General features: G+C 47.2%; 1 protein-coding gene across 4 annotated transcripts in view; it reads left to right on the forward strand.

Moving 5' to 3' along the window:
• LOC131999567 (membrane progestin receptor gamma) overlaps positions 1-7,447 on the forward strand; it is a 75,203-nt gene extending 67,756 nt beyond the window's left edge. For all 4 annotated transcript variants that reach the window (XM_059372372.1, XM_059372371.1, XM_059372370.1 and 1 more), the window contains 2 exons: positions 522-663; positions 3,971-7,447. In XM_059372372.1, the coding sequence (XP_059228355.1) occupies positions 522-663; positions 3,971-4,212 (384 nt within the window). In that variant the 3' untranslated portion in view covers positions 4,213-7,447. The remainder of the gene's footprint in view (positions 1-521; positions 664-3,970) is intronic.
• Positions 7,448-11,855: the final 4,408 nt, after the last annotated feature.

Here is an 11,855-nt window from a genome sequence, read left to right on the forward strand (position 1 = left end):
TGTTCACAAAGATAATACAAAAGCTATGCTTAACTCTTAAACAGCATCATGGCCATAATTAATACATTTTGATGACTCAGAAGGCCTTCCAGGGATTTCTGGGCCTTACAGCCTTAATTAGGAACATGAAAGCAGGAGACTCTCTGGTAACAGGTGAGTTGAAGGGTGAATAGACCACTTTTTACTATACTTACATTTTACCGCCAGACAGTAGAGTAGCAATAGGTCTACTAGGGTTTTTCTTTTCCTTTATTTCTTTCTTTTTCATTTGTACCTAAATAACCCAAAGGTCTTTATGAGCATTCGGAGGGTTAAAATACAGTTGCCCTGGGTCTCGGATGATCACAGTTAGGATGGGAATTCTGCTCCCACAGTCCCCGAGACTTCCCTTTCCAAGCCACAGACCTGAGGCATGAGGGCCTTGGCCTGTGGTGTCCATACATGTGCTCAGAGATGTCTTGAGGCGATGAGAAGGGAGAGGGCCTCGGCGCAAGACCTCATGTTTCCTTAACTGCCCGCAGCTGTTCCTGCTGCCTGGGGAGGGTGTACAGAATGAAGCCATCTTGAACCACCAGAAGCACATGGCCATGACCCTCCTGGCCTCTTTCTTCTACTCCGCACACCTGCCAGAGCGCCTGGCACCCGGTCGCTTCGACTACATTGGTGAGTGTGGCGGGGGTGGGGGGTGGGGAGGCCCTGTGGCCCAGGGTCCTCCAACCCAGAGACAGATGCCAGTGTGTGCAGTGTGAAGGGGAAGCAGGGGCAGGGAGAGCAGCATTCCTCAGGAGCTTGTTTAGGAGCAGGCCAGGGGGAGCGGAACTGGAGATCGGGTTGTATGCAGCCAGCAGATGGCAGGGGAAGGTTGGGGAGGATGGAGAGCAGGTGGGTCTAGGATTTAGCCCGTTCCTATGGGCTATGGGGCCCAGGAGTGCCATTCTTACCCAGAACATGAAATCCCATTGTTGAACAGACACTGAGGGCAGCCCCGGAGAAGAACAGGACAGACAGTGCAGTTGGCTCTGAGGCAACCAGATGGCAGGAACCGTGCTAAAGAGGGGAGAGTGTCTGTCTCATTCAGGTGGGCGCAGTGGGGCCAGGAGGCCTGGTAGAGTAGTGGTTCTCAGGTCTGGCCCCCAGACCATCATTTTCTGCATCATCTGGGAACATGGAAATTCTCAGACCCCCGCCCAGACATCCCACACCAGAAGCTTGGGGCCGGCGGCCCAGCACTCAGGCTGTGCGACTCTCCAGTGGAACCTGAGCTCACTACAGTGAGAGAACTGATGTGGTGGGGGAGGGGCCGTGTGAGCCGCGGGACCTCTGCCTGCTGGGAGAGTTCCTTCCCTCCCTGTCTAGGGAGGTGGGGTGGGCACTGGCTGGAGGAGGCACCCTTGGGTGCCACTTCTGGTGAGGTTGATAAGTCCCAGGGACCAGTGTTCCTTAGATAAGCTGTTGTGGGCATCTAAAGGTCAGCCCCTGTCCTTGAATGGTGGGCCTTAGTTCTCCCCAAGCCCATTTTGCCCAGTGATTTTCCATCTCCTCCCACCTGAGACATGGCCACATTTGCTTCATTGATTCTGAAAAGATCTTCATCTCTTTGACTTGCTCTCTCCTACCAGGAGGCATTGCAAAGACCAAAAGGCTGGGAGGGCAGGTTCCCCCGCAAAAGGAAGGAGACAGGAGGGCCAGGGGACTGGAACCTGCCAGCAGGAGCCATGTACACCTCCCCAGCCCTGCCTAGGTGAAACAGAGGGGTTGTATCTGACGTCTGGCGGCTGTAGGCAAAGTTGTCCCAGGCCTTGTTTTGCCAACGCCCTGGTTTCCTAAAATGTTTCATTCATTAACCTTTAGTCCTATCCTCTTGGGCCTCGGGGTACAGAGCAGAAAGACACCCCTATGAAGGATCATTTGCCAGACAATTGTTAATGACAGGTCACCAACAAGGGATTTGGAAAGTTCTCTGTCTTGCATTCATGGAGTCTGCCAGACATGAGCCTCCCTCTCCAGTGTGGGCCAAGGTGCTGACTGGTAAGGGCCGGCTCAGAGAAAGTTCTTCCACGTTCTTTGGGGGGGCCGGAGTGCTGAGATCACTTTTCCTGCTGCAGTCGCATCTCAGATACATCCTGTGCCCATGGCGTTTTCTGTCTTTGGCTGTCCTGCTCTGGTGGGAGACAGGTTTGTGCCTCCGGGAGCTCAGCTAGTCACTTCTTTCTGCTTGGATGTGTGTCCTTGGAGAGCAGGGCTCTCTGCTGGACAAGAAGCACTTTGCTGCATCCCGAATGGATTTGGCAATCCTACCAGCCCCCAAGTATAGCCTGAGTGAGGCAGGAGCAACTCGACTGGGCACACCTTCTTCCCCAGGGGACACAACCCGAGGGGCTGGCAGCTCCTGCCCTAAGGGGCTCATGGGCCACCCACCGGAGAGGGCTCTCATTCCCACACTCCCATTCCTGTCTCTCCTTCTGCTCCAGACTGCAGGTGCCCAGGCTGCTCCCTTTCTGGGACACAGTTATCAAATACTTAACTCTGGGGTAAGACCTGGGTGTATGACTTCTCTCTCTCTCTCTTTTAAAGATTTTATTTATTTATTTGACATACAGAGATCACAAGTAGGCAGAGAGGCAGGCAGAGAGAGAGGAGGAAGCAGGCTCCCCGCTGAGCAGAGAGCCCGATGCGGGGCTCGATCCCAGGACACTGGGATCATGACCTGAGCCGAAGGCAGAGGCTTTATCCCACTGACCCACCCAGGCGCCCCTCATTATCTCTTTTTACTGAAAGAATCCTTTTTGAACTCTTGTGTTGTATCTGGGTGCTAGGATGGCCATAACAAAGAATCACAGATCTTGGGGCTCATACCACAGAAATGCATTTTCTCACGATTTTGGAGGCCGGGAGGCTGAGACCAAGGTCGGGCAGGATTGGGCTCTCCCGAGGCTGCTCTCCCTGGCTTGCAGATGGCCCTCTTCTCGGTCTCGCTCACATGGTCTTTCCTCTCTGTATGTGCCTGCCCAGGGCCCCACCTCCTCTTCTTAGAAGGACACCAATCACCGTGGGTCCAATCTAGTGACCTCATTTTAATGTAATTGTCTCTTAAAAGATCCTATCTCCAAATACGATCACATTCTGAGGTACCTGGGGTTGAGACCTTGACCTTCAGAACTGGGGAGAGGGAGACACAAGTCAATCCATGACACGTGCTGTCTTCTCATCTTCTGGTTTCTGAGAGTTGTCCCACACACAGTCCTCGGCCCTGGGCAATGGATTCCTTTCTTCACCAGTACCAACTCAGCGCATCCCTGCCCACCCCCACCCTTGCCCCCTCTGCTGGCTAGCCAGCGTCCTGCAGGGCATGGGGAGGAAGTGTCCCCTGTCATGTGTGGGATTAACCGGCAGTAGGAGGCCACCTCCTAAGTCTAGCTGGCCTCTCCTTTGGCACCGAAGTCAGAATCGAGCTGAGAAGTGCTGGCCCTGCAGAGGTGAACTTTGGCAAAATGTGAGACCAGAACCCTTACCGGGAAACACAGGACTGGTGGATAAGGTATTTGAAACATGGACTTGCTTCGCTCAATGGCCTTTTTTATTTTTCCTCACACTGCATTTTAAAAATAAATGTATTGAGGCATACTTTCCATACCAAAGAATTCCCTAATTTCAACTATACAATTCCGATATTTCCAGCTGCATACATGAGTTTTAGAACATGACCATTGCCCCAGTACGATCCCTCATGCCTGTGTGCTGTTAGTCCCAATTCCTGCCCCCAGTCTGAAGTAGCCACGAATCCGCCTCGTGTCTGCACATTTGCCTTTTCTGGATATTTGACATACACGGAATGTGACAGTACATGGTCTCTTGTGCCTGGCTTCCTTCACCCAGCATAACATGTCGAGTCTACAGGCCACAGTATAGAATCAACAGTCCATTCCTTTTTCATTGCTGATCTTGGTGGCCTTTTCTGTGTTTGCTGTAGGTCACAGTCACCAGCTGTTCCATGTGTGTGTGATCCTGGCCACTCACATGCAGATGGAAGCCATACTTCTGGACAAGACTCTGAGGAAGGAATGGCTCCTGGCACACACCAGGCCCCTGTCTTTCCCTCAGATAGCTGGAGCCATCCTTCTGTGCCTCGTCTTCAGCCTCAGCAACATAATTTATTTCTCAGCTGCTCTGTATCGGATTCCCGAGCCAGAATTACATAAAAAAGAAACATGATTCAGAACGTAACATGTTCGTGCCAGATGTCAGCCTTAAGCTAGCCCATCCTAGCCACCCTAACCCAGCCGCAGGGAACCAGTTTCCAGAGGTCTGAAATAGCCACAGTGGCTGATGTCTTGGCATTTTTGAGTGGGTTCTTGTCAGAACTGGTGACATTTCTCTAGATGTGCACTGATTCTATATTATTTTAAAAGGGGAAAATGAGTTCAAGTACGTCCTTGTTTGGGCAGATTCTTAATATTTCATTAAGTTTTAAATTTATTTAAAATGGGTTTTTCAATCCTATTTAAACAGTTGGAAGAAGCATGCGCCCTTGTAGCTTGACTTTTAAACATTTGAATGAAGCTTCACGACCCTTGTAGTATTACCCTTTGCAAATGGGAACATACTTCAGTTGATGAGTTCCACATAGCATGGCCTCTCCCAAGAGCTCCAGGGCGGGAGAATGAGCCAGAAAGATCAGTGTAAGGAACCTGAGTCAGGAGGTTGGGTCTGTGGGAGTTTTGGGGACAGGGGAAGCACTCCAGAAGGGAGAGACCTGGTTTGGGGAAGGGTCTTCTTCCTTTCCCCACCTAGTGAAGGGAATGAATAGAAAAGAGTCCTCTTTTCCACAAGTCCGTTCTACCTTATGGTGCCAATTCCCATGTCATCAGAACACCCACATGGCTGGCTGTCCATTTTCTGTTTTTTAATGTTTTCATGTTTCTAGTTTGATGCTGCACCGTATTGTGTAGTAGGGGTCAAATGTGTAGTGTGTGGGAGTTGGCTGACTTAAGTTCTGTTGGCTGGGTTCATCTGTCACCTTTTAAACCAACGTCATCACAACATTTGGGAATGTTGTACATTTGATGTTACTTCAGCTTTCTAAATACCTTGCAGATCTTAGAGTTCATGTGCAGGAGAAGCTAAGACCTTGTTATTGCGTTGGTCAACTGTAGTGATTGTCAAACTTTATGGTGAATCAGAAACACTTGGTGGGTTTGTGACATGCAGATTTCCAGGAGATTCTGCATTTATCGTTTAAAATGTAGGTCTTTTAGAGGAGATTTGCCCTAAATCTGGGTAAGTCCCCAGGTGATTCTAATGGCAGAAGCGCCCCAGGCCAAACTTGAAGAGATGCTTTCCTCATGAATTCCAGAAGGCATTGGGCCTATCAGCTTGCTGTGATTGACCCAGTTTTCATTGACCTACTGCCTAAGGATGTAGCCCCTTGTTTTCTACTCTGCATGAGACTGAGAAATTTCTCATCTTTTGCATCGAGAGTTAAATTTTAGTATTTCATTGTGTTTTTGGAGAATACAGAAATGCTGATGCAAACCAGTTTTTAACAGAGGCCCATCAACCCCTGGTCTGCACTTGCTAATGACTTAAGGGGCTGTCCATCACAAAGCAGGATCTACTTTGCTGACTTAGGAACACCCCCGTATCTTAGAATACTCCTCTATGGTTAACGGGCCCAGAAACTGAAATGGCCTTGTGAATAGTTCATTGTCCAATCCACTAAGGACAAGTAAAAATTTATATTGGATGAGAGTGGTCAAGAAATGTGATTTCATTAGTTTTATTATCTGTTTACTTCCTCTGGGGAAGGTAGACTGATAAAAATATATGGGCTGGTAAATTTTTGGTACATTAATTGCCAGCTGCATGACAAAATTTAGTTTTTGGCCACAATCTGACATTGTTAGTGGAATTTTACCCCAGCAGGGTCTGTGGGCTCCCTTTTCATCTTGCTGTGACTGCAATTTTATGCTGAGAAGTACAAAGTTTAAATACCGTATTCTAGTAATGCCAAAGACATGAAGCTTTTTAATATATCTTATTTAGAGAGAGTAAAATAATGTTTTTTGTTTAGCTCAGAAATAGTTGAAAGACAATAGGTGACTCATTTGAAGGACATTTAAATTATTTAATTTTGGGTTACGTGGATTTTTCACCATACTTCACAATGGAAAAAGAAATGTTAGATCCACAAAATAGGTGCCGTGATTCATAATGATTTTAGATGTTTGGTAAACTTAGTCCCATGGTATACTTTTGGACAGTGTTACAAGTTAAAATTTGAGAACAGTTTCCAATATACTGATTTGGAAGCTTCTAGATGTGGGAAGTGGGTTCACATATATTAATTACCCTTAGGTATTAAGAGTACTGGGGCTAGGGGGACCTGGGTGGCTCAGTGGGTTAAAACTTCTGCCTTTGGCCCAGGTCATGATCCCAGGGTCCTTGGATTGAGCCCCGCATTGGGCTCTCTGCTCAACAGGGAGCCTGCTTCCCCCCCACTCTCTGCCTGCCTCTCCGCCTACTTGTGATCTGTGTCTGTCAAATAAATAAATAAAATTAAAAAAAAAAAAAAGTACTGGGGCTAGAGTTTTGCTTGAGCCATCCCAGAAAGTAAAAAATTCTGGCATTGGGTGAGCTGAAGACCTCACTGGGAAGATGTCTTTTTGTGTATCGCCTCTCAGTGGTCCTCTTCTTGAGTTTTTTGAGTGTCTCAATTCGCCCCTGAGACACACCATACTTCCACTGGTGGTGACTTCTCGCCATGGTACTGCCTCAAAAGGGGTGACAGACTCACAGTAGGATGTCCCTGTTCTTCCTCCCCCTGCTGAGAAACACTACCCCCAAACTTCCCAGACGCCACAGTTGCGATAAAACCTGAATGTGTGTGAATGAGGCCACGTCGTCAGCTTCACCTTTACCTTAAGAGTTTCACCTTCATCTTAAGGGTTTCACTTTCCATTGCTCACTTTTTAGAGAGAAGCGAATTTGTCACTGTGGATTTGAATGAGAAGTGGGAGTTTTAGAAATCATTTGAGTACAAAGTGGTCTAAATATTTGGTTTTCTGCATTTTTTCTCAAAGTGCTTATTGTGGAACCCAGCTCACTTGAGAAGTTCTAGGGAAGGCAAGTTGGAGAACAGGACGGTCACATGTGTTGGATAAACCCTTTGTGTGGCTCTATTGTGTCCCAAATTTCTCTTGGCCATGGCCAAACTATATGTTTCACTATATGAAACACCTATTAACACTGTGTGATGATGCTCTATAACTATTAGTTGAATGCCAGCCTCTGATTTTCTAGCCAACAGTCCATCATGGACAGAAAGGCAAAGACCCATTTCTAAACTCAGATGTTCTTCCAACTTACAGCAATGTCTAGTTTTCTTAAATTGTGTGGGAGAAAGAAAATAAAATTTATTTGTTATAATAAAGTCCTATTTCCCCCTTGATTTGGTTATGTTTCACCTATCACACGGCAAACGTGTTTGTCGTAAGAAAAAGATTGCTACACATCTGTGCGTTGTTAAATCATTCTGTGGCTATTTCTTTTGTCCTGATACATATAGAATGAATGATGCTTTAGGGGCTGGGCATAAGAGAAGTGAGGAAAACCCAACTCACTTGCATGGAGGAATGTGCTGATGGTCAGTGGGAAAAGGGATGAGGTCAGATAGTGGGGAGTACGCTAAAGGGAATAAGCCTGGTGGAGAAATGGAGGTGGGAGGCACAGGGCAGAGGAGATCGGATGGCCACTCTGAGAAGCTGACAGCTGAGGAGGGCTTCAGTGGGTAAAAGGGTCCCACTTTGCCAGCACGTTGTGAGGCTGGTGTTTTGGGTTGATGTGGCATATATGCAAAGGCCCCAAGTCCAGGAGGCACTTGTCCTGTCGGAAGTATGGAAATCAAGCCACTCATCCCTGAAACAACCCTGAAACATATTAACTCTAGAAAATGTATGGGTCACTTGACTTGAACAATTCTGGAATTTCTCCTGGATGTTCTCCCCGGGAGATTGTGCAAGAGGTTTTCCTCTGGCCTCTTGGTATTTGTATGAATGCTTCGACTCTGCAATAGATGTATTTCAGACAAAGAGTTGCCACACCCATTCTTTTCACTCAGGGCAACAGATTTCTAAAATTGGCTTAATTCTGGCCTCCTGTAGAGCGTGGAACAAGAAACCTCAAAGATAATTTAATCCAGCCTCTCGAAAATGTGTTTGATGTTGGAAAATGCACATTTTCAGGCCCGGATGGACAGATGCAGAAAACCTTGGGCGGGAAAAGTAGTTCTTGAGTTTTAAATTTTAAACAAAAGCCCCAAGTGATTTTTAATATAAGGGAGTTTAAAAAACACTGGTCTATTCCAACCATTCTTTTTTTTTCCCCCACATTTGGAAAAATGTTCCCAAATAGTATGAAGAATTCCCAGGTATTGGGGTGTCTGACTGGCTCAGTTGATAGAGCACAGTTCTTGATGTCAGGGTTGTAGGTTTGTGCCCCATGTTGAGAGTATAGATTACTTAAAAATAAAATCTTAATGAAAAAGAGACTTGTCAAGTACTTTTCATCCTTCCCCCTTTGGCAATTTCTATAACTCTCTTCTCCAACAGTGAGAAACATGGCTCTTCTTATCGCAATGTATTATTTCCTCAGTCTTAGAATGTACAGCATGTCATTTCAGAATTACCAACCCATGTCTGCAAAAAGGCTTACTAATTAGAATTCGATATATGTTTCAGGTTCTTTTTGTCTTGAGCCTGAGGGCATATGGTCTCAATAGTCTAAATTACTTGGGTTAGTTATGGCCCATTTATGTGTATGTTATTCATTTGAAATATGGTTTAGATCATTTGTTTCTTTTTGTATCAATTTTACAAGCCTCCCATGCTACCCCCCCAAACTAAGCTTGCTGATTTTATTGTCTTTTGAGTCTGTAAAACATTAACATCCAGTCATTCATTTTCAGGCCTGGGGAGAGTCCCAGGGCCAGTGGATGTGAGATGATGCTGCCACAGCTGATGGGAGTCAACAGCTGGGCCTGGAAGAGAGTGTCCCAGTGTTGTGTGTTGGGAGGGCCATAGGCGTCCTGTCTTCATTGTACCACCCTCCCTCAAACACTCTAGGCTGTGGCAGTATCTGGTCACTAGTAGTTATATGGTTCCCACAGCTGGACTCGCGTAGCTAGGTATTTGAGTTAATTATGGTTCCCATCAGCTGAAGTGTTAGCCTCTCCCCTGTGTTTTGCATAGGACCCTCTCAGTCCAGTTTAGCAGTTTCTTATAAAGTCAAACTGACACTTATGATGAACCCAACCATCCCACCAAGAGAAATGAAAATCCCTATCTTCTTAAAGACCTCTATGCAGATAATTAGACCGTAATTGCCAAAGAGTAGGAAGAGCCTAATTGTCCATCAGCTGGTGGATGGATAAACTGTCATGCGTTCATACAAGGGATTACTACTCAGCAGTAAAAAGGGAACATGTTGCTGATACGTGCAATGCATGTGTGAATCTCCAAAGCATTTTGCCCAGCTAGAGAAGAGGCCTTCTGAAAAAGAGGAAACTCTAAAGGAGGAAGTCAGGAAAGTGGTTGCTGAGGGCTGGGGGTATAGGAAGGTGATGACCACAAAGGGGTAGCACAAAGAAGGCTTTGAAGTGTTGGGGGTATTACACACCTGACAGTGACGATGGCTACAGGGTGCTGTGTTTGTCAAATACATAACATACACTGCACAACTGAAAAGAGTAGATTTTACTGGACCTAAATTATACTCCATAACTTGACTTTAGTAGAAAACTCCATTCTACTACCTCTCTGTCTACTACCGTTATCCCTGGTGTGGATCTCTAAGGGAAAGTGCAAATCTTTTACTGGCTATGGGGAACCCTTTGGGGGTAGAGATAAGAATGTGTTAGGTGGGGGCGCCTGGGTGGCTCAGTGGGTTGGAGCCTCTGCCTTCGGCTTGGGTCATGATCTCAGGGTTCTGGGACCGAGCCCCACGTCGGGCTTCTGCTCAGTGGGGAGCCTGCTTCCCCCTCTGTCTCTGCCCGCCTCTCTGCCTACTTGTGATCTCTGTCAAATAAATAAAATCATTAAAAAAAAAAAAAACGTGTTAGGTGTGAGATGCCTGTTTTTTTGTTTGTTTTTACCTTTTTTCCCCTAAGAAAATAAGCTTTAGTATGGATAGAGGTGAGGAAGAAGAAACTGGCCAGAAGAAAAGCTGGAGTGGGGGACTTCACTTAAATAGTGGGCTATTATTTACCTGGGTCCTCAGCTGGGATGGATTTGTCCATTCCTTCCAAACATTTACAAGAGGGCCTCCATTGCTGGGCGCTGGGGTGCAACAGCGCCACCTTGCGAGGCTGTGGGGATAAGCCGGTAAAGGATGCCATAAGGAAGAGTGACCAAACTGGGATGGGAGATCTGGAGCAAAGCAACAGGTGTTCGCAGGGTGCAGGGGACTGGGGGTGTGGAGTAGGGATCCAGCATCCAGTGCCAGGTCATTGATGAGGATCTGCTGAGAACTGAGAGTAAGAAGGCAGTGTCAGAGGAAAGAAGGTTGGCTACATAAGCCCAGGGTACTGAAGGGCCATGTGCCTGGAGGGGCAATGGTAAGTGATGAGCTTGGAGAGGAAGAGCCTCGGGGCCCTGTGGGGGTTGCCCAGCCCTGGGGAGCTATTGCGGTGCTACGGGTAGGAGGGTGATGTGACCAGATCTGTGGTTTACAAGTGGCCTGGGAGGGTAGCCACAGAGAAGCCTGTTTGGTTACTGTTGCAGTCATCCAGACAAGACATGGTAGGGGCCAAGGGAATGGAGAGAAGTGGATGGAGAGTTTCGAAGGCTATTTAATAGAGCTGTCAAGATGGGGTGAGTGGATGTTGGAATAGAAGGAGAGGCAAAAGTCAAAGATGGTACCAGGGACCCTGGCTTGGGTGACTGGGTAGACGATGATACCATCCACTGAGGGGCAGCAGGTTCAGGGGAAGATATTAGGGTGTGGTAGGTATGACACCCAAGTGGGTGCTGTGGGACACCCAAATGGAGAAGCGACGGCAGCTGGGTCTGTAGCTGTATGTGAAGCCATTGGAGTGACCAGGAGCGCCCGAGGAGACGTCTCAGCTAGCAACCAGGTCAAAACCCTAAGCTACAACATTGAAGGTGTCAGGTCCGTAAATCAAAGGAATGAGACTGATACAAAGCGAAAGTCAAGCAAAGTTTTATTTCGTGCCCAGCATCGAGAATCAAACTGACCGTTCAGGGCTGCCTCAGAGAGGGTGACCCCTCCCAGCCTCACAGACTAACTTTTATAGAGCAAAGGCCATGTGGTTGAACCTGGCCACACACAGGTGGCCAATGAGATTGCAACACACAGAGAAAGCTGCACAGTCATGCTTGGTCACACATGGGTGGCCAATTGAATTACAATTCACCCCATAGTAGCTATTTGAATTAGCCTAGCTCCTTGGTCAGAATTGATGCCCAAAAGGCAGGGCCCACACTCCTTGGTAGGGGGTGCCTAAATATCTCCCATTTAGGGAGACAATATGAGTACTCCACTGATTGGATGACTCCACCTGATCCGACTCATCCCTGCATTCAGGCTCTGTTTTCTCCACCTGACCTGACCCACCCTTGTATTTGGGCTCTATTATCAGTTCCCCTGGGGGGGGTGGTCAGTTTAAGTTTTACTGCATAAACAACAAAATGGCTGTTAAGCCAAGGTGAAGCTGCTATGGCTAAATAGGCCCTTACAAATGGACAAAAAACAAGAAACGCCAAAAAATGAACAATACACCTCATAAATTCTGAGAAAGAGGGGCTTAGAGACCTAGAAGGAAAAAGGGGGGGCATGGGAAA

Source organism: Mustela nigripes, chromosome 13, assembly GCF_022355385.1.
Source record: "Mustela nigripes isolate SB6536 chromosome 13, MUSNIG.SB6536, whole genome shotgun sequence".
Classification (NCBI taxonomy): Eukaryota; Metazoa; Chordata; class Mammalia; order Carnivora; family Mustelidae; genus Mustela; species Mustela nigripes.